This window comes from Pleurodeles waltl, chromosome 8, assembly GCF_031143425.1.
Source record: "Pleurodeles waltl isolate 20211129_DDA chromosome 8, aPleWal1.hap1.20221129, whole genome shotgun sequence".
NCBI lineage: Eukaryota > Metazoa > Chordata > Amphibia > Caudata > Salamandridae > Pleurodeles > Pleurodeles waltl.
Window position 1 is genome coordinate 1,537,830,443 of NC_090447.1, and position 21,642 is coordinate 1,537,852,084.

Consider the following 21,642-nt stretch of genomic DNA (forward strand, 5'->3'; position numbering starts at 1 on the left):
CTCCTTTGGATAGGCTTCACGGTTAGAGCAGATTGTGCCACAAGCAACAGTGTCTACTTTGAACAATTCCCTGAACAATTGCACACCAGTGTAGAGGTTATCTACATATAAATGGTGACCTTTGTTAAAAAGTCCTCTACCAAGTTCCCACAGAATTTTCTCACTAACTCCGAAAGTGGATGGGCAACCAGTGGGGTCAATAGTGGACTCCCTACCAGTGTACACCCTGAAATTGTAGACATATTCTGTCCTACTCTCAGTCAGCACATACATCTTAATTCCATACCGTGCCCTCTTGCTAGGAATGTACTACCTAAAAACCAAACGGCCCTTGAACAGGACCAAAGAGTCATCCACAGCTATTTATTTCTCTGGAACATAGATCTCTGAAAACCGATCTATAAAATGATCAAGGACAGGTCTAATCTTAAAAAGACGGTCTGAATCAGGGTGATCTCATGGCAAGGCTAAAGCATTATCAATAAAATGCAGCATCCGAAGAAGAAGCTCACACCGGTTACGACTCATGGTCGCTGGAAATATAGCTGTTGCCATCAAGGGACTAGTAGACCAATATGAAGACAGCAACGGCTTCCTTATCAGGCCCATCAAAAAAGTTAAACCCAAAACTTCTTGAACTCATTCAGATTTGTGGGAGTCCATCGGCTAGCTCTAGAGTGAGGCCTAAGTGTGGCACTGTTGTCCCTCAAATACTGTTCAGCATACAAATGAGTTGTTCAACAATGTCATCCAAAAATACTTTGTACATAAACAACTGAAAGAAACTTATAGGTAAAATGTTTTCAGTATTCAGTCCACACCTTGGGAGACCAGTAAAGGCAGGCAACGCTGGCTGCACCATGTTTGGGGCAACCCAGAGTTTAGCTCTTCCAATGGGAAGCCATACAACCCCCCGGCTGCAATCCAGATGCCTCTTGCTGCATTATCGGCACATCAGTGTCCTCCTCTAAATAAAACACTTCCTTTGCACTGACAGTGGCTTCATCATTAGATTATTTCTCTCGGACCGACAATTCACTGCCAGAATCTTGCACTTCCTCCTCTGCCTCAGATGCAGAGTCAATCTCATAGTCATGGTCAGATGAAGAGTTGAAAAGCAAACCAACAACCTGCCAGCGGTCATCCTGCGGCTAGCCATGATTCTTACTAATAAAATTAACTCAACAAATAAGTCAACAACAACAACACTGTGTAAAATAAGTACTAAACATCATCACAAAGATCTACAACTCAAAAATGATACCACTCACTCGCCTCAGACAGCTAGACTCACAGCGCCTACTCTGCACAGACACAGCAAGCACCAACGATATCCCACTTGAAAGGAAAAACAAAACAAAATTACACATAGGACAACACAATACACATTGTGCATAAATCGAAGGAGAATTTCATACACAATAAAACATAAGCTAAATATGCTGTTATTATTACACCATTTACAAAAAACTCATTCATGCATGGCAACGACACCCCTTGGAGTAAACAGTACACAAATGTTTTTCTTACCAAACACATACAACTACGCAAACTGCAGATCTACCACTGCTGGCAAGCAGAAGTCACAGCAAATAAATCAAAAATTTGCACTAGAATATAAAGGAGAAATAAAACATGATCCCAAATGCAAATGATGCATCAGAACAAACACAGCTTTCCAGGCAAGCACCACTCTACACATACTGCCAGGCAAGGGCACTGCTAGGCAAATATTCAGAAACGTTCCATTCCATTGTGTCTGGTAGTTTTCTGCCCTCTTCACCCCCAGGGGCAGATGGGCTTAAAAAAATGTCAGATCAAATGGCCAAAATAAATTGCCCCTAAAGGGGAACAATCTTTGCCCAAGGGGCTGCTCCCCAAAATGGCCAAAATGAAATTCCCTTGTGGCCTAGTGGATTTATGCCCCTCCCCGAGGCAGATGGGCCTAAAAATTGGCCAATCTGCCTCCAAGAGGGGCAGAAACAGGCAAAATAATTGCCCCCTAAAGGGGAGCTACCCTTGCCCAAGGGGCCACTCCCCAAAATGGCCAAAATAAAATTTCTTGGTGGCCTAGTGGATTTATGCCCCCCCGGGGGCAGATAGCCCTAAAAAACAGCTGATTTGCCCCCAAGAGACGGCATAAATGGCCAAAATAAATAGCCCCCTAAGGGGAAGTGACCCTTGCTCTTCAAAATCACCAACATTATTTTCCTTGGTGGTCTACTGGTTTCTGCCCCCCTTGGGGACAGATCGGCCTAAAAAAATGGCCAATCTGCTGCCAAGAGGGGCAGAAAATGCTTGCTCCCTACAGGGCAGTGACCCTTGCCCAAGGTGCATATAAATCCCTGGTGGTCCAGTGGGTATTCCTGCTGTACGATCTCGACCCCATGCAAGATTGTGCAGCAGGAATAGATCTCAAAGAGACACCCAAGGAAAGGAAAAACTCTTTCCTTTCCCGCCCATGCCTCTTTGAAACCCCTCTCAGAAGGAAAAACATATTTCCTTCTCCTCCCGGAGCTGGAAGCAAATGGCTTCCAGCGCCTCGGTCTGCTCTGATGACGCCAGCGTGCCACATCATCAGCTCACCAGGAGGGAGGGGGTGGGGTGGCAGTGAAAGCACTTCGGCTGCCATTCCTGGTGGGGGGGTAAACCATGGAGAGCCAGCCGTGGCGTCAGACAGCTCTTGTATGTCCGAAGCACGCAAGGGGTTAAACATGTCTCAGACCGGGCACTGCAGAGATTGCATGTACAGTTTTACACTGCCATGTCAGCCTGGCAAGTTAACTCCCTTACCAGGCCCAAACCTTCCTTTTTAATATATATATAATTCACTCCTGTTGTAGGCCGTCGACAGCCCAAGGGTAGGATGCAGTGTACTTAAAACACTGAACATGTACTTTTAAGTTTTACATGTCCTGGTAGTGAAATACTCTTAAAATTGTTTTTCACTACTGCAAGGCCTATCTCTCCCATAGGATAACATTGGGATTACCTTATTACATTTTATAAGTGTAATTTCCAGTTGTGAAGAGATTGGACCCCCATGATTGGTGTCTCTGGAATCACAGTTTAAAATGGATTAATTTCAGTAACTTAAGTTAGCCCTGAGGATAGGGTGTCCTTAGATGCTCTTTTAGTAAGGAGGAGTTATATTCTGCTCTCACTGAACTTCCTTCCAGTAAAGCTGTTGGGGCAGATAGAATCCCATTAGAACTTTACAAAGTGTTTTCCTCGGCTCTAGGTGCTGACTTGGTCGAGTTATTCCTCATGTCACAAAGCGGCTGACAGATACCTGATTTCTAGGACCTGACCAATATAGCAGTGTTTCTCAAAAAAGGACAGCAGCTGCAAGACCATGGGTCACATAGACCCTTTACATGAATTAATAGTGACACTAAGCTACATTCTAAAGTCCTAGCAACTAGGCTGTGTCAAGTATTCGCCAACCTGGTTTCTTCTTGGCAACACAACTTCATCCCAGGCAGGGGAACTGCAGATCATGTACCCCCCGTTATTACGCTGTTTGATGCAGTAGTATTTTCAGAGGAACCTATGGCTCTGATCCTGTTAGACTCAGAGAAAGCATTTGACAGGGCTGCCTGGAACTACCTCTGGGTAGTGATGAACTGGTATGGAATAGATCAGGGCTTCATCAAGGCGCTTCAATCAATCTATCATAATTCTACTGCCCGGCTTCAAATCATGGGGGGACAATCTGATTCTATCAGAATTGTAAGAGGGACAAGACAAGGCTGCCCCTGCTCCCCTTTAATGGTTGCCCTTTACATAGACCTTCAGATAAGGAAGCTAGAGTCTGATTACAGGCTGATGATATTGCCTGACCCAGCGACTTCCATGCAAGAGGTAGGAAAAGAAGGTTCAGAATTTGGGAAACTGTCAGGTTACTCCCCAAACCAGTTTAAGGTGCAGATGGTAGCCAATAAGCACAAACAAACGGTCGATGTTCACATTGTAGGAGAAGCGGTCAACTCGGCCACCAGCATTACGGCAGATTTAGAGCAGATTGTTGAATCCAACTTAGGCCTGATAGTTTGTGAAAGCACAGAGAGATCTATAGAGGATTGATGACCTACATATGTTCATCACTGGCTGCTGTAATGTTGTTAAGATGTTACTCCTACCCATGGTGCTGCATCTCTTCAGGGCAATTCCTATTGAGTTAGACAATTGTTGGTTTAGGATGATGGACGACATGGTCAGCAGCTTCATATGGTCGTACGCTAAGGCCAGAAGGGGTCTTAAATATTTGTTGCTAACTAGAGAATGAGGCGGCTGGGCAGTTCCCAATTTTTAAATGATATCAATGGGCCGCCGCTCTACACTACGGGCCATATGTATGATCACTTTTTCCCATTGACACAGAATGGGTAAAAACCTTTGCTACATCTGGCCCTACATGAGATCTCTTACTGATGGGAGTGAGGAAAGTCATGCTACCATAGAAAGTATCACTCCAATATATGAGTTACTAATTGGGGAGGACGCTAAAAGCAGCTTGTTAAAGATAATTGAACCAGTTTATTTTAAGAAAGTTAAATTTAAGACTCTGAGCGTGGCTTTTAAGATTGGGCAAATATCAAGAAAAGAATTGGAATACAGAAATTTAACTATTATACCTCAATGCGAAGAGCTCATCGTCTCCCCTCGCTATTCCGGGATCCATGTTATATTACATGGGGGGGGTAGGGAGGAGCCAAGATGGCGGCCGGGACGGTCGCTTGATCCCAGCGCTCCGTTCCCGGCCACTTCAAGATATCCTAGCAGGCGCCCCCCCAGCGGCCTGGCAGAGACGGCCGGGACGGCGGCGAGGCTGGGGAAGACCGGGGCACTCAATGCGCGCTACGAGCGCTCACCGGACCTTGTGAGGCGAGTCTGGGACTCGTCGGTCCGTGTCGGGAGCAGCGCGAGGCGAGGGGAGCTGCGGCTGCAGCCCCGGTTGATTTCACCGGGCACGGCCGCTGTTTACCTCCCCGCCGACCCGCGACTGGGAGAGCAGGGGAGGCGCGGCTAGAGGAGGCTGGAGCATTGTAGTTCTGCTGGGCGCTCCGGGACACAGATTTGAAGAGCTCGGGCGCCATTTTGGATATCGGCGGCCGGCAGGAACGAAAGCGGCGCAGGAACAGCGAGGAGGCTCGGTGGGGCAGACGTGAGGCGGCGGCGGCTCATCAGGAAGCGGGGATTCCAGGGGGGAAAAAAATAAAGAAAAGAAAAAAAAAAGAAAAGGGGTGAAATAAAGAAGAGGATAAATTAAAGACTGCGGTGAGGAGAGTGCCTACGAGGAGGGGAGCACCAATTTATACAGAGGAGGTAAACTTAGGGGTCGGCAATCGGCTCCCCCCCCCCCTTTTTCACTCCACCGCTCCATCCAACCTACTGGGCAAGACAGAAGCGCATTACGTGCTCCTGGGAACACAGCTTATGCACCAGAGGAAAAATGGATGGCTGGGCCAGACTGTGGATGAGTGGACTGCCCTGGACTTGCTAGCGGAGGGTCTCTGCCGCAAGTGTTCCTAGCTGCTCAAGATATATTTGCAGCACCTCGCAAGCGCCTCAACCCGGGATCTTTCCCGCGCCTCGGCGCCTCACCCGGCCGCCCAGCAACTCTACCCTCTATCTGAGGGAAACCCCTGGCATCAAGCCCTACCGCCACACAAGAAGAAGCTAGTGTTCTCCCCCAATGACAGTATCCTCTACATACCTCAACATGCCCGGTGGACAGCTCCACGGAAACGCAGAGTGAGAACATTGAACTCAACAATGACTGCAGTATTTCTCACTGAACACACAGTCCATAATTAACCAAATTGGGACTGGATGCTTCTTTGCTTTGCTGCCTAATCACAAGCCCATCAGTGCGTAATCCCTGTGGATAGGGAGGCAATCTCATAACAGTCAAAATGGCCGGTAGAGCCAAGTCAGCCAAGAACCCAGATCGAACTACGGAAGCGATAACGCCTACGGATCAACAACTTGGCCCATCCTTACAATCTCTAGAAAACACACTCCTAGCGCATTCAGCCCAGTTCGAGAAAGTATTGCAGGCAATACTGGACACTAAGACATCACTGGAGGGCAGAATTGATGCAGTTGTGCAAGACCTGAACCTCCTACGAGTGGATCATCGTAGCCTAGCCGAAAAAGTAAAAACAACTGAAGCTGAGATAGCGGAATTAACCCCAGTGGTGCAAGGGAATCAAAAACAGAATCAGCGCATGGATGAAGAGCTGAAGATACTCTGGAGAAGATCCGAGGAAATGGAGAGCAGGGCGCGCCGAAATAACGTGAGATTCCTGGGATTTCCGGAAAGTATGCGCCAACCGGAATCAGAAATTTCCCTAGAGCAGTGGCTAATTAAAGAGGTGTTAAGTGGGGCTCCATCCAAGTTTTTCTCAGTTGAAAGGGCTTACAGAGTTCCGGGTAGGCCCCCGGCCCCTGGTCAGTCCCCCAGACCACTGATCGCCAGGTTCTTAAACTACAGAGATCGGGACGCAATTTTGCAACTGTTCCGCAATAAGGGCCCGTTCAAGTATGAAGATTCGAACATCAATGCCTACCCTGACTTCACGCAGGAGGTGCAGAATCGGCGTAACTCTTTTGTTAAAATCAAGCAACGCTTACGAGAACAGAACATAAAATATGCCCTGCTCTTCCCAGCCAAGTTAAGAGTAGTGATGGAAGACCGTACCCATATATTTACCAGCACTGAGGACGCCTGGACATGGCTCCATGCCAAGGGCCTTGCACACCCCCGGGAAGACGCAGAGGAGGACGAGAAATGGGGGAGATCCACTGCAGGGACGAGATCCAAACGGCGTACCAGAGGCCAGCCAAATGTCAGGCAGGCAGCAGAGGAAAGAGCAAAAGTGCTTAAAGAGACGCCGATACACATGCAAAGCAGAAACATAACTCCGGGTGGGCGTGTGGAGCTGGAATTGGATTCAGACACAGCCAGCTCCGCATCCACGGTAACAGGAGAACTAGGTGGGCCGAAGGTCACCCCAAGATCTGCTGATGAACTATAATCTAGTGGATCAGATCCAGAGTGAACACAAGGGATGGCGATTGCAACAGGAAAATCTGCAGAGACTCCACGACACTGCCGTGCTGCGGGGATGGAGTGCTTCCAACAATATACATCTTTGATATAAACACTAAGCTAAGTGACTTGGGGCACAATCAGATGGCAAGTGGCGGGCGGGTGGGGCTAGAGGGAACGGAAACATGCCAAGGGGGGGCGCCTGAAGACATTGACACAGGTCTGTGGCATGATGTGAGCCCCTTATAAGAGCCACATCTGTAAGATATGAGAATCCCACCAAGTAAATCCAACTGGATAAAAGTTATGTTACACTTTTTAAAGTTTTGTAGTCCCACTGTAGTTGTAAGTAGCATAGGGGGTTTAATTAGGGGTGTGGGGATTAGTAGTTTAGTAGAAATGCAGCGATCGGAATCACTTAATGCATTAAAGATGGATTTGCACCCGCTATATCTAAATATTAGCAGCAGAAAGGCAGAGACCAGGTGGGCCAACATTAAAACCCAGGCCCACGACATAGCAACATATCTCCTGCACCCTACAAGATGTCTTCTAGAAGTAACATGGGGAACCAGTATATTATATTAACATGGAATGTCAGGGGCCTTGGGACGCCGAACAAACGGGCTAGAGTGCATGCTCGACTTAAGAGACTAGGAGTGCATATTGCTATTTTGCAAGAGACACATATGCTTGAGGGGGATCTACGAGACATGCGCGTGAAGTGGGGGGGCCAGCTGATAGGCACAACATATTCGACCTTTGCGAGAGGGGTGCTGATTTGGATAGCAGCGGGAGTTCCATTCCTCATGTCAACACACAAGATAGACCAGGGAGGGAGGTACGTAGTAATGGAGGGCAGATTAGATGGTAGACAAATGGCTGTGGTCGGGGTATACGCCCCCAATAGTGGCATCATAGGCTTTCTCACCACTCTCACCCCAACGCTGCTGACCCACCCCATGCCCCTTGTCATTTGGGGTGGTGATTTTAATAGCACCCCAGTGGCAGCATTAGATAGAACTAGCGCCCATCAGAATGCATCAATTAACAGGAAGCTCGTAAGTCCTCTGCAAGAATGGGCAAATGTTATGGGCTTATACGATGTATGGCGGTTAGGTCATCCAGAGCAAAAAGAATATTCATTTTATTCAGTCCCACATAATACCCATACTAGAATTGATATAATATGGGGCACCCGCGAAATGGGGGCGCTGATAACTGAATCTGAATACTTGGCAAAGACAGTCTCGGACCATGCGCCTCTGCGGGTCACCCTGAACTGGCGTAGGGCACGTCAGGTAATTCCCACTTGGAGATTCCAGGCGGAGGCTCTACAAGACCAAGCATTCGCTGCAACACTGGGGAAATCTATAGGCCAATATTGGGAAATAAATGCTATGTCTGCAACAACCCGGGCGATAGAATGGGATGCCCACAAAGTAGTGGCCCGTGGAGTATGTATGTCTACTACGTGGGGAGTGAGACGCTCCTTACAGACGGAAATTAGCAAACTCGAGAAGGAGCTGAGGATTGCGGAAAAAGCGGTAGCAAGGGGGGAAATTACCAGTACTGTCCTTAAAGAAAAGCGCTTAAAATACAATGAGGCAGATAGCAGGCTCCGTTGCCACGACTATAAATATTACTTAACCAGGTTGCAAACGGAAGGAGATAGATCAAGCAGAATGCTAGCGTGGCTACTCCGCGAGGATAGACTGCAGGCTCCGATAGGGGCCATCCGGGTGAGCGCGCAAGAAATGGCTACTACACAAGCAGAAATAAACGAGGTCTTTAGGAATTACTACTCTAAGCTATACACTAAACGTACCTCGTGCACGGCTACACAACTAGAGGCCTTTCTGGCGGACTCCTTCCTTCCCCAACTACCACAACCAGACAGAGATGGAATTGAAACCCCTATAACAATAGCAGAAATAGAACTAGCCCTTGCACAGCTGCCCAGGAATAAAGCACCTGGCACTGATGGCCTCCCCTCGGAGTATTATAAAGCCTATTTACCCAGCCTGAAATCCCATCTGCTAGGCGTGTTCCAGGAGGCGTGGACTACAGAAAGCTTACCCACATCTCAAAGGGAAGCTATGATAGTGGTACTCCCTAAACAGGGTCGAGATCTCACGGATGTGAAATCCTACAGACCACTATCGCTGTTAAATACAGACTGCAAAATATTAGGCAAAATATTGGCCAACAGGTTAGCCCCCCTCATGCAATTACTGATACACGCAGATCAGAGTGGCTTCATTCCCAAGCGCAACACTTTTCTGAATATTCGAAGATTGCTGGGCATAATGGGAGACACCCCCAAGAATGCGCAGGAAGAAATGGTACTCTCACTAGACAGAAAAGGCCTTTGATACGCTCGAGTGGGACTTTCTGTTGGCCACGATGGCCCGTATGGGAATAGGCCCTAATTATATCCGCTGGGTTCGGACATTGTACTCTAGCCCGAACGCGAGGGTGAAATCAGGCGGGGTGATCTCTGATAGTTTTCCGATTTTTAGGGGGACACGGCAGGGATGCCCCCTATCCCCGCTACTGTTTGCCATAGCAATGGAACCGTTAGCGGCAAAAGTTCGCCTCATGGAGCACGAATGGGGAATTATTAGGAATGGGTTACATCACACGATTTCACTATATGCAGATGATGCGTTGATATATATCAGGAACGGCTGTGCAGCTATCTCACCTGTAATATCTTTATTGGCGGAATTTGGAGGCCTTTCAGGCCTTGTGGTAAACTGGGAGAAGTCGTGTGTCTTTCCCCTGGTAAAAAGGGCTCCCAACAATCACGATCCCCCGGAGACAGGACATCTTAAGTGGTGCCCTACAACATTTAAATACCTAGGGATAAACATATACCATGCCACGGAAGACTTAAGAGACGGGAATCTGGGGAAGGCGCTAACATCTATAAAAGGCTCCTTACAATTCTGGAATAAGCTCCCTCTCTCGCCACCCGGTAAGGTGGCGATTGCTAATATGTTGATTCTACCTAGGCTTTTATATTACTTTGCTGCCCTACCGATAATTATTCCCAAAAGCTTCTTCAGCAATCTAAACACAGCACTGCTGCAGCTCATCTGGGGAGGCGGCAGAGCGCGAGTGGCGCTACCCACACTACAATGCCCGCTGGATAATGGTGGCCTAGGAACTCCGAATTTTGAAAAATACTATGCAGCCGCACAACTTCAATGGTTCCAATATTGGATCCACAGACCAGAGCAAGCGGAACCTATGAGCCTAGAGCCTCTGTGGAACGGGACTCCCCTTTTGAATTGGCTGTTGACGAAGCCCCCCAAAGGGGCACTGGTCAACCCATTGCTTGCAGCTGCGTACGCGTGCTGGGCCAGATATGTGCAAAAAAGAGCGGATAAGCTCCCATACTCTCCACACGTACCGCTAAACTATTTATTGGTTGGAAACGCAGCCAGAATGCAAGCTGTAAAGCTATGGAACGAAGCAGGAATACTGACCGTAGGGGATTGCTATGAAGACGGTAAATTAATGACGTTCGAGGCCCTTCAGGCCCTCACGGAGATTAATCCGGGACAGTTCCTGACATACCATGCCGTATGTCACGAAATCAGGAAAATTTGGGGAATGGGCACCTTGGAACCAGAGATCTCCCCTGTGCTTCACCAGCTTCTACAACATAGCGATCAAACAAAAACAATATCCAACCTATATAGAATCCTCAACAAGCCCCTTGATTCACAGACAGGGAAAGCATGGGACAGATGGAATGCAGCACTCCCCACCCCGATCCCACTGGAAGACTGGCCCAAGGCCCTGTCCCACATCAGAGGTGTGTCAAGGAATCCTAGATTTAGATATACCCAATTCAATTACACGCATCAAACATATCTTTCCCCAGCTAGAATAAAGCGCATGTTCCCCGATGCAGGATCAATGTCCCCCAGATGCAGATTGCCGTCAGCACCCTTTTTCCACATGGTATGGGATTGCCCGAATATACAAACGGCCTGGGTGGAGGTGGTAGAGGAGGTATCTGGACTCACGGGACTGGCACTGATAGCAGACCCTGGGTCCTGCCTGCTGGGACTTAGGAAAAGACCAAAAAAACAAAGACATTTACATAAATTTATAGATCTGGCCTTTTTAATGTATAAAAGGTTAATAGCAATGCATTGGAAAGCCTCTATGGCTCCCGATCTGAAATCCTGGCACTCTCTAATAACACGCTGGGCGTGTACTGAATATCAAGTACTAAAAAGAATGGTGCGCGAAGGGCGACAACATACAGGATGCTCTACATGGGAGGATATGGTAACAAAGCTGGAGGCCAAAAACGATGAAAAGCCTCCTTGAATTGGGGTGCGCGTACTCGCAACAACCACAGCATACATTCCCCTGCACCCCCCATCACGGAAACAGAATTTATAAGACACCCAGACAACACAGTGCACATACATCATCTCCTCCCATCTCTCTAGTAATAATCGCCCACTTAAATTATATCACCACAGTGTTAGCGCGGCGCGGGGAGCAGTAAACCAGGGGAGCTACCCGTATACACTAATCTAGTTGATGCCCCCCCCTCAGACATTTAGGGAACCCATGCACGTAAAGTAAGGTTCACACTGGTCTCAAACGAATGCCTATATAAAATAAACAGTGGAGGATAAACCTATGGAGGGTGTAGCCAGGAATGATACTGCAAGATTAGAAGTGTTCCGTGAAGTGCATATTGGGGGGGTGTGTATTTGTTTCATGACTTAGATAATTAGCCATTGTTTTGATTTCTCCTGTGGCTGCAACGGAACAATTTGTATCATTTTTTGAAGAATAAAACCAATAAATATATTTTAAAAAAATATATATTACATGGGGGGCTCAGGAGACTCGGGGACACAATTGCATAATTTGAAGAACTGCAGCAGAATTATGGACTGGAAAAGGGGGATTTTTTAAAATATCACCAGATTCTAGACTTTCTTTCCAAAAGGGGAAAGGGACCAAGTGGATCTGCGAAGCTGACCATGATGGACATTGTGGGGAATTATGCTGGATGCACTATTAGTCGGATTTATGAATATCTGAGTGGTGGTATGTCTGATGTTTTGGAAAAACATTTTGGCAAATGGCAGAAGAAAATAGATACCACTGACTGCTGCTTTTCTGAGTCTTTAGAACTGGCCCTTGTTTTATTGTTGTCAGCAGGACTGTAGGCACAGCATAAAAAATAAAAAAACTGTAAACGTCACACCTGTATAGCGCACTACTCACCCGTTAGGGTCTCAAGGCGCTGTATGCATACCACCATGGAACCCCTCCTGCCTTTTCCCTGTGAGGTGCCCACACCTGGGCACCCCCAGTGTAAAGCCAGGTATCCAAGCGCTGTTGGGGCCATTGTGAGATTAAGCAAGCTATTGCCCAGAGTGGGACCCATTAATTAGACTAGGCACCGAGGCGAGAATTATCTGGTCCAATGGAATTGAGCCCAAGACCTGCTGAGGCAGGACTTGAACACTGGTCCTGGGCCAGATCTCTGCTTTAGGGTCTGCTGCTCTAACCATTGTGCCACACTTCTCCACATTACCCACAGCATACTCCTGATAAAATTGCTAAATTGGGAGGTAATGCTGTCAGTGGCTGGCCTTACTGCCCATGTCAGGAAGCAGAGCTGGTGTATATGTTTAGCTGTAGATTTATTGACGCAGGAGATTACCAGGTTCATGGAAACAGCTCTGTCGCTGGATGTTACAGTGACCCCTCAGCTAATACCTTTGGGCACACAGTGACTTGGTCACTAGGCCGGGCAGCCCTTTGTTTCTGTAGCTATGGCTGCTGTGCACCAAGGGTTAGCCCGGCTACTGTTGATCTATAACCTAGAGATTAATCTTTATATTTGAAAAGGCAGGAAAGCCAGGAAAAAGGGGGGAACAAATCTGGGCCCACTACAAACGTGGTCTTGCACTGGTTTTTATCTGAAGCACTATTTGCTCTTTATCATTCATGCCACTTCTCTGTAGTTATCGCTATATGAATAGTTGTATGTTTTTTCCATTAAATTATGTTAATCTTGTTCTGTATTATCGTATTCATGGACTGATGTAATCAAGTATCCTTTTTTCTATTTCTGTATACTCCTCTTGTGGAATTAATTGAAAAATTCTTAATAAACTATGTTAAAGAAATAAATAAACAAAATCACAGCTTATGGTGAAGTCTGATTTTAAATTGCAGTTCTGAACATGCCACTTTTGGAAAGTTGGCATTTTCTTACTTTACCCATTTTGGGGCATATATAAGAAAAGTGGTGCTGCACACAGTCCAGCGCCACTTTTCTTGCACCCCCTTAGTGTCCCCCCTAACACCCCCTTGTGTGCATCATATTTAAAATACAGTGCACCATGACGGTAGTTAGGGGACTAGCGTCAGTATTTTTTACGCTAGTCTGGCGCTTTGCAGGATTAGCGCCAAAAATTCTAATGCTAATCCTGCAATGCACCCGGAGGCCCATTGTAACCAATGGAAGCCTCCTTTTAAACCCTGGTCAGAGCAGGCGTTACAGTGCCGAAAATGTGGTGCAAGGAAATCCCTTAGATTTCCTTGCACCATTTTTTTGGCCTCCTTAACGGGGGGATGCCCCCTTTGAATAGATTATGCCTGGCGCAGGCATAATGTAGCGCAACGGGTTACAAAGTCACACAATGCACGCATTGCACCAGTTTGTAAATATGGAGCTACATTTTTAGCCTTCTAATGCCACATTAGCGTAAAAAAAATGACGCTAGTGTGGCGTTGAAATGGTGCTAGGGGCTCTTAAATATGCCCCTTTGTGCCTTCTGCCTGTCCCTGAATACACGTCTGGGGTGGGTGACAGCTGGGCTTTGTGCATTCCCTGTAGACAGCCACGCACAATGGGAGCACAGGTGTGGCTTGATGGGCCTTAATGGGCATTAACTCTGCCTAAGCCTTCAAAGGCCTCCTGAGCTGGACATGTTGTCCCATGACCTCAGGTGTCCCCTCATGACTCGCAGCGCATCTCTCTCTGCCTGAGTGTCTGGTGGGATTACAGCATCCTATTTATGTGTTCCTGTCTGACAGAAACCCCAGACTAGCCTCTTGCTATCCACAGTCCCTAACGTGTCCCCACTTCTCTTCTTGTGTTTCCTACAGGCCTACCTGCTGGAGGTGAGACATGTTCCATGGTGTATGCGGCCCCCGGGGGCACCGCCCTACTTCCTCTCAGTTACTCACTGGCCCTCTGTACTGGAGATTGTAACATCACTTGGAGAAAGAACACTACAGAGTGTGTGGCTAAAATATCAAGTAAAAGCAAGGTTCCTGGTTGTCGGAGCCGGCCTAACAGCCAGATGTTTACTAACGGGAGCCTGGAGCTGGCTCGTATAACTCCAAATGACACCGGAAATTACACCTTGACGGCAAGCAGTGAAAGTTCCTCATATGGCAAGTGTTTCCTTCTGCACGTTCAGGGTAAGGCGCACGCTTGTTACTTGCTTTTGGTATTTTAATAATCTGTAGTTCATGCTGTGGAAGAGATCCACTGATCGTGCACACTCAGTGCTGGCGAAGATGTAGTGATCTGAGTCCCTGACCAGTGCCGCCCTCAGGTGTGTGCAAACCGTGTGGTCGCACAGGGCCCGCAACTTAGAGGGCGCGAAAATGTCTCAGAAAATGTCACAGAAACTTAGAACCGACCTCAGAGTGCCTGCTTCTCAGCGCCGATGCTCTCGTCGGCCAGCGCTCCCAGCTGAGGAAGAGCTGGGCTCAGTCAACTATGGAGGCAACAACAGGACATGGGGGCGAGGCCGAAGTCAGTGTGTGAGCCTCAGAGCCCCGTAAACTCACGTCTCTGTAGGAAGCCGGCTCTTTATATGATATATCAAAATGAGGTATACTGTGCAAAGAGTCCAGGGTTCCCTTACTAGCAGTCCCCAGGTGCTTCTTCTAGGGGGCAGTGTGGTCGTCAGCCTTAGGCTTATCAGAGAGGAGTGATAGACACCTGCAAACACACAATCAATGAATGAGACACATGACTCACGAAGGAGATCCACACCAATTTACAAAAATAACAAGTATCTTATGTCTGTTTTGGCTCCAGAATCATTACGATCAGGTAAGTACATGTTTGCAAGGAGAATCTTTGCAGCTTTGGAAAGTCGACAGAGTGCATTTGTCAGAAGTGGCAACGTTATCCTATGACAAGAACAAGTACTGCATTGAGATAGAATACAGCAACCTACGAGGCCAATCTCCTGGACTGTAGACAGTTACTGGGCTCAGGTCAGGACCACACCAGCACGTCAAACCGGACATCGCTGCTGCAGCCAGGTGCGGAGGTGCAGTATGGCATCGGGTGCCCAATGTTACTCAGAGGAGATCGTTCTGGTCGAAAAGATGCTGCAAGTTAGAACAGGGAATCCACTCAGGAGGAACCAACAAGTGAGTTCCAATCGTGAGATGTCCGGGGACATGAGGACACCTCAGAGCCTCTTCTCCATGATCTAGGGGTGACGGGAGCAGAGGTGCTTTGAGGCGTCGGGGGTTTCTCCACCAGAGCACTCGTGGTTTAGGGACTCTGCCTGCAGAGGCGGAAGGCTGCCCCTTGGGGGTCCACAGTGGGCACGTTCATGGTGGCCTTCGTCTATGGAGGGCTGGTGGACCAATCTGGCACTGTTGGTTCACTTCAACTCGACTGTGCTGCATGGGTGCAGTGGTGCTTTCCAGTGTTGGGTTTTAGGTGGTCCGGAGTCCTCGCAGTTTGTCTTGGGACGTCTGCAAAAATGAAGGGAATCAGTTCCTCTGCTCCACTGGAGTCCCTGGGTCTTTTTTTAATACAGTCAGTCCTCCCACGCTTTGGAGGCACAACAGCTGCAGGACGAGTCAACTTTGGCGCAATTCGGCAGGAGCAGCAGACAGGCCTGCAGGGCTGGTTCCAGCCATTGCTCCTTCCTTTTCTATTGCAGCACTTCAGTCTCCCTCTTGTTAAGTCAGCAGGAATCCGATTTTTTGGTGCCAGGGTCTCCCGTAAATACTGCATTTAGGGGCATTTCAGGAAGTCTAAGGTAGTAGCCAATGGGCTACTTATCCCTGGGATCACTACAGCTCCTATATGACCACTTCTTGTGGGAAGGTGGTAAAACCCTGTCCCAGAGTTCCTGAATCTGCCAACACCAAGATGGCAGATTTCTAAAATTTGTGCCCACCTCTGCCAACTCACCTGAGGGGTAGGACTGACCTGAGGGGCTGGGCACACCTCCTTGAATTTGGATTTTCCCAGTTGCCCAGGTGCCAAATGGTGCTTGGGGACGGGGACCACATTTCTCCTGTGAGTGAAGCAAGATCTGCATACTCTTTGAAGGTCCTGCCTTAGAATGAAGATTTACGGGTCATCCTGTTGGGGGTGGGTGGGTGGGGGTTGTAAACCACCTCTCCCAGAGTAGGCTTTGTGATTGACTGCCAGAGAGAGCAGACCCTCACCCTAGGAAGTCAAACTTGTGCCTGTTGGTGGCAGGCTAGCTAAAACTGGTCAGTCTCCACACAGTTAGTTGGTAGGTTTTCAGAGGGCACCTCTAAGATGCCCTTTGGCTGCATTTCTCAATAAATCCATCACCGGCATCAGTGAAGGTTTATTAATACGAGATGTTTGATACCAACCATTCCTATTTTCAGTGAAGCCATCATGTAGCTGGGGAACTAGTATTGACCAGTTTCCAGCACATGTTCAAACAATGGCTTCCCTGTTCACTCACAATGTCTAAGAATCGACAAAGATATAGCCAGGGCACATCTGCTCATGAGGATCTGTCCTCCCATGCAATGTAATGCACACTGCATTTGGGCTGTATGGCCAGTTGTAGGGGTGACCTAAATATATGGCATGCAAAGTCAGGAGACATCGCGCACAGGATGTGTGCCATGTCCTGTTCTCACTCTTAGCTGCACCAAGGCACGCAGCCTGCAGTGGTGGTCTGCATGTGCTAGGTCAGGGGTCCCCTAGGGTGGCACAATTTATGCTGCCGCCCTGGCGGACCCTCTTTGGTACCCATGCCCTAGGTACCAGCCGTACTGTCTACTAGTGACTTACAGGGGGACAAACGTATTGCCAATTGGGGAACAATTGTACAGTTTTAGGGAAAGAAATCTTGCATTGGGGACCTGATTTGCAGGAACCCACTACTCTTTCAGTCAAAATAGCATTGTATACCAGGAAAAAAGTGGGGTTGGCTATGTCAAAAAAGGCCACTTTTCTACAGTCCCACACAAAACGGGAGGCTTTTCATGGTTTCTGTAAACACTGGCTATGCCTTTGAAGCTCCGAGATCGCAGAACAGTAGCAGGTAACGTAAGGGCACAGCGCCTCCGTGAATTACTGTTGGAACGTGTGCTGCTTGTGACGTCATTGTAATCTGCTACACGGCAGGAAGCACAGCCTCATCCCCTACATTAGCCTGTATTTGTTTTCAAACGTGCACAGCAGGGTAAAAAGTAGCTCTGTGTTTGGTACATTGTGTATGGTGCAGAGCGATTTATGAATGCATTTTTTTCAATTGATTCATATCCAGAAAGTACATTTCCCCATTATCTGCAACATGAGAAGTTTTAACATGCATCAGAGATGACGCAGATGTTTTGTTTTACCTTGAAGCCTGGGGTTTTGCTCATTTTAAAGCGCAGGCTGCGAGTGGTCAGCTCTTCTCTGGCTTACTTTAGGAGCTCAAGCTGTTGAACGTGGTGTGGGACCTACCAGTGCTTAATTTGTTAATAAAAAGGTGCCAGTGCTAAAAGCTCTCCTCTTAAACCCGTGGCTGCTGCAATTAAATGTGCAAACACGGAATGCTGGGGCAGCGTAATCCTGAAGCAATCCTAGGCCTCTTCAATCCACTTGCAGCCACTCCCTGCCCCTTCAGTTCACTCTTGCAACTTTCTGCTTTCTCCCTTTGTGACGCTTTTTCGTTTTTCTCTTCCTCCGTCTTTCCCATATGTGTCTTTTGCCTGCAGGAAATGCTTGTGAGTGAAGAATAAGCGCCGGCCCTAAACAATAAGTGCCGGTGCGCAACACCGGAAACAACCAACACAAATTAAGCACTGGGACCTACCCGTCCTCTGCTACAGAGCACCGTAGTCCCGGTCCTGCCACCTTTCCAGTGGGTTTTCAATGTACTATAGACTCCTCAGTGGACATCACTAAGGCTTCGGAAACACAAACTTGTGTCATGGGGGCCCTACAGTATACCCTACAGAAGACCCGAAATACCCTAAGCCTGGCACTGCTCTGACCATGTGCACTAGGGCAGGATGGCGGAATCTCAAGATGCTCCTGCGTTGTCCTCAGTGTCCACCTCCTTCCTTTGCATCCCTTTATGTCTCTCAGCTGCCTAGACAAGTAAAGAAGCTTTGATGCCCTGTGGGGTCAGGTAAAGCAGATCCTGTGAGAGAGGTGGGAGGCAAGAGAACTACATGGAGGTGAAGAGCATAGCAAACCCCAAGAGTAGAGGGAGAGGGGAGGTAAAGACAGAGAGGTGCAGAGGTAGGGAGAGATGTAAGGTCAAAGACAAGTCATGTAACCAGAAAGAAAGATACAAAGAGGTAGAAAGAGGGAGAGGCAGACAGAGAAGGAAAAGAAGAAATATATAAGGATTCAGAGGGAAGCAAGCATTAGAGATAGAGAGAAGGGTATTTAGAGGTAGGAAATAGGGGTGGGTGCACCAATCGGTGTTGTAATGAAAGAGGTTTGGTAAAAATAGAGTTGAGGTACAGAGAGGTAAATCTAGAGAGAGATAAACAAAGATACAAGGTAGTGGGAGGAAAGTAGAGAGATAAAAGATATAGGGGCGAGGGGAGAAGCGGGCAACATTAGAATGAGAAGAGTTATCAAAAGACAAGCCAGAATAATGACACAGAAATGGAGCGAGAGCGGGTGAGGGGTAGAAAGAGAGATGAGGTGTAGAGAGAAAAGAGGTAAAGGAGAGAAAGAGAGCTCAGGTTGATACAAAGTGGAGAGAATGAAAAAAATGTCAAGTAGAGAGAGAATTTTGAGGTAGAGATTAAGATGAACTATAAAGATATTGAAAGAGAGAGGAGTAGAGCGGGATACAACATTCAGGGGGTGAGACAGGAAGTAAGGATTGACATAGACAAAGAGATAGGAAAGAGCGGTAGTGAGGATGGGGTAAGGTAGTGAGGGTGGGGTAAGGTAGTGAGGGAGGCGAGGGCAAAGCAAACAGAAGTAGAGGAGGAGGTTGAGGGGCCGAGGCAGTAAGGAAAGGTGAGGTGAACAGGGAGGGTAGATGGGGGAGAGAGGTGAGTGAGAGAGAGATGCAGTCATGAGATAATAATGAGACGGCGACCTGAGGAACCAGGAAAGATTAGACCCCCACCCGGGGTCTCCTTCCCAGCGGTGGAGGGACACCCTTGTCCTCAGGGTCAGTTTAGCACAGAGTACACAAATCAAGCGGAGTGCCAACTGGAGGAATAAAGAGAAGTTTATTACATGGATTATAGCTCGAGCTAATGCAGAGTCCCAGGACAGTCAAGTGACTATCCTATGGAGGCTGCCCCTTCACTCTGGGGCACCCAACCTTATATACACACAAAACTGCTTAGTCAGAGGACAACTCCACCCCTAGCGTATTCAAGGTCCTCTACGGCCTTCAGAATATTTCAGGGATACACGTGTGGTGGGAGAAGGTACAGATACAGTTGGCAGGAGGTGGCGACGACCAGTACAAACTTGTTCTGGAAGTTACTGAATAAGCACGACAATTCTCTGAACTGTAATTGGAAAAAGTAATATGGCATCGATAAGCAGATTGCAGCCCAAGGCTGCGAGCACAAGGTCAATCATCAAAGTTCAGGAGGTTTATCGAGCACATGGCAACATAATAAAGATAAACAGATGCCTAGCAGCTATGGTGTATGATTAAGTTTATGTACATTTTCTCAATCCCTCCTTTTGCCATTGTGAGGCAAGTTTGAACGTCATTCAGTGTCTATGGTAATGGACATAAGGTCTTTTATCTCCTGCTCAAGGGACAGCATAGCCGTGTGTTGAGGAGGGCGAACAGGCCAGGGGGCAAGGGATGCCATACAGCAACCGCACAAAGCAGGTAGGCACTGTACACAAAGACAACAGGTGAGGAATACAGCAGCTAGCACAAAAAGGAATATTAGTATCTTCCAGCCCCATTGGGAAATCAAGCCCCAAAACTAGTCGGTCAAGGACCATGTTCCTTTGTCTTGGTGTATTGTGGAAGCTATCATATGCAACCTTTGAATAGCTTTATACACTGAAGGGGCATTGTCTGGTATATAAATGCAGCAGCTCGATCCGATCAAAGTACACACTCCACCACGGTCTGCCAAGATAATGTCAAGAACCATTCTGTTTTGAAGAGTAACAAGGCGGTCAGCAGCGAGCTTTGCAGTGATGTTACTCGGAGCTCCTGCTATTTCATTTATTGTTGCTTCCACGATTCGTGTGAGATGTCTGATATCCCTACTGTTCATCATAGGGCCCCAAAATGGAAGGATTCCTTTAAAGTAGTCCAATGCTTCTTGTGCCGAGGTATCTTCTGCAGATATTACCCCTCTCCGAGTCCTGTGGTGTTGAGGGCCAGCTGTGTAAGTTGGTGGCAGTAACCAAGCAATGTAACACGTGCCGGTCCAGGTGGGTACCAAGGAGGTGTAGGCATTATTACCACAAACAAAATACGAGTTTCGTGATGGTATCATGGTAGGCCAATTAGTTCCATTCAATATTACTGTAGCATTACAGTTACTGGCACCTACACTTCTATTACCACTTTTCTGAAAACAAAGTGGAGCCTTGACCTGTGTTACAAAAAATCTTCGGCCAATCCGTGGTGTGGTATTAAAGGATAAAAAATATATGTCAGCAGGCCTATTTCGTCAGTCAGCATATTCTGACTTTTCTTCCTTTGTTCCATAAACTCTCGTTCCAGTGGGCCAGCATAACCGGTATAGGTGGGTGACCAATAGTCCGGAATTAGTAGCATCCATTGAGGTAGCCCAAATGGCTGATAGTTCATACCAGGCGCTGCAGGAGCCATCAAAAGAAAAAGGGAATGCAATATATGGCAACCTTCTTTGCACGGAACTCGGTAGCAAGCCACATATCCAACAATTTGTTCTATTTACAGCCAGCTGATGTTGATGTAACATAGATATGAAGGTATTGTTTTCATATTCCTTACGTCGTCCTTCCTCATGGGGTGGTAAGGAAACATGGCTGTGTTCTGGAGGCAGTGGCGTAGTTGGTGAGACCTCTGAGTCAGAATCATGTATTACCCACCCAGTGCAAGACAGAAGTACCAAAAATAGTATTGTTATGGTGAGACAAGCGATACGTGGGCCTAATAGTCTTTTTAAATTACTTATTTTCTTCTTTTTCCTCTTGTCTTCTTGTATAACATCCATTTCTCTTTATTGCTTGTCCCACTAGCAGTTCAGTCCAACCTAGGTGCTGCCCGTGACTGGTGGTTGCTTCACTGTGGGGTGATTCCAGCAGTCCTATTGACACACTCTGGTCCGCCCCGACAGTCAAAATCACGGCC

The 21,642-nt window shown here is 47.6% G+C and overlaps 1 protein-coding gene across 1 annotated transcript in view; it reads left to right on the forward strand.

Moving 5' to 3' along the window:
• Positions 1 to 21,642, forward strand: part of LOC138248948 (carcinoembryonic antigen-related cell adhesion molecule 5-like) — a 172,256-nt gene that overhangs the window by 23,098 nt on the left and 127,516 nt on the right. The window contains exon 2 of the mRNA XM_069202978.1: positions 14,222 to 14,539. Within this exon, the coding sequence (XP_069059079.1) occupies positions 14,222 to 14,539 (318 nt within the window). The remainder of the gene's footprint in view (positions 1 to 14,221; positions 14,540 to 21,642) is intronic.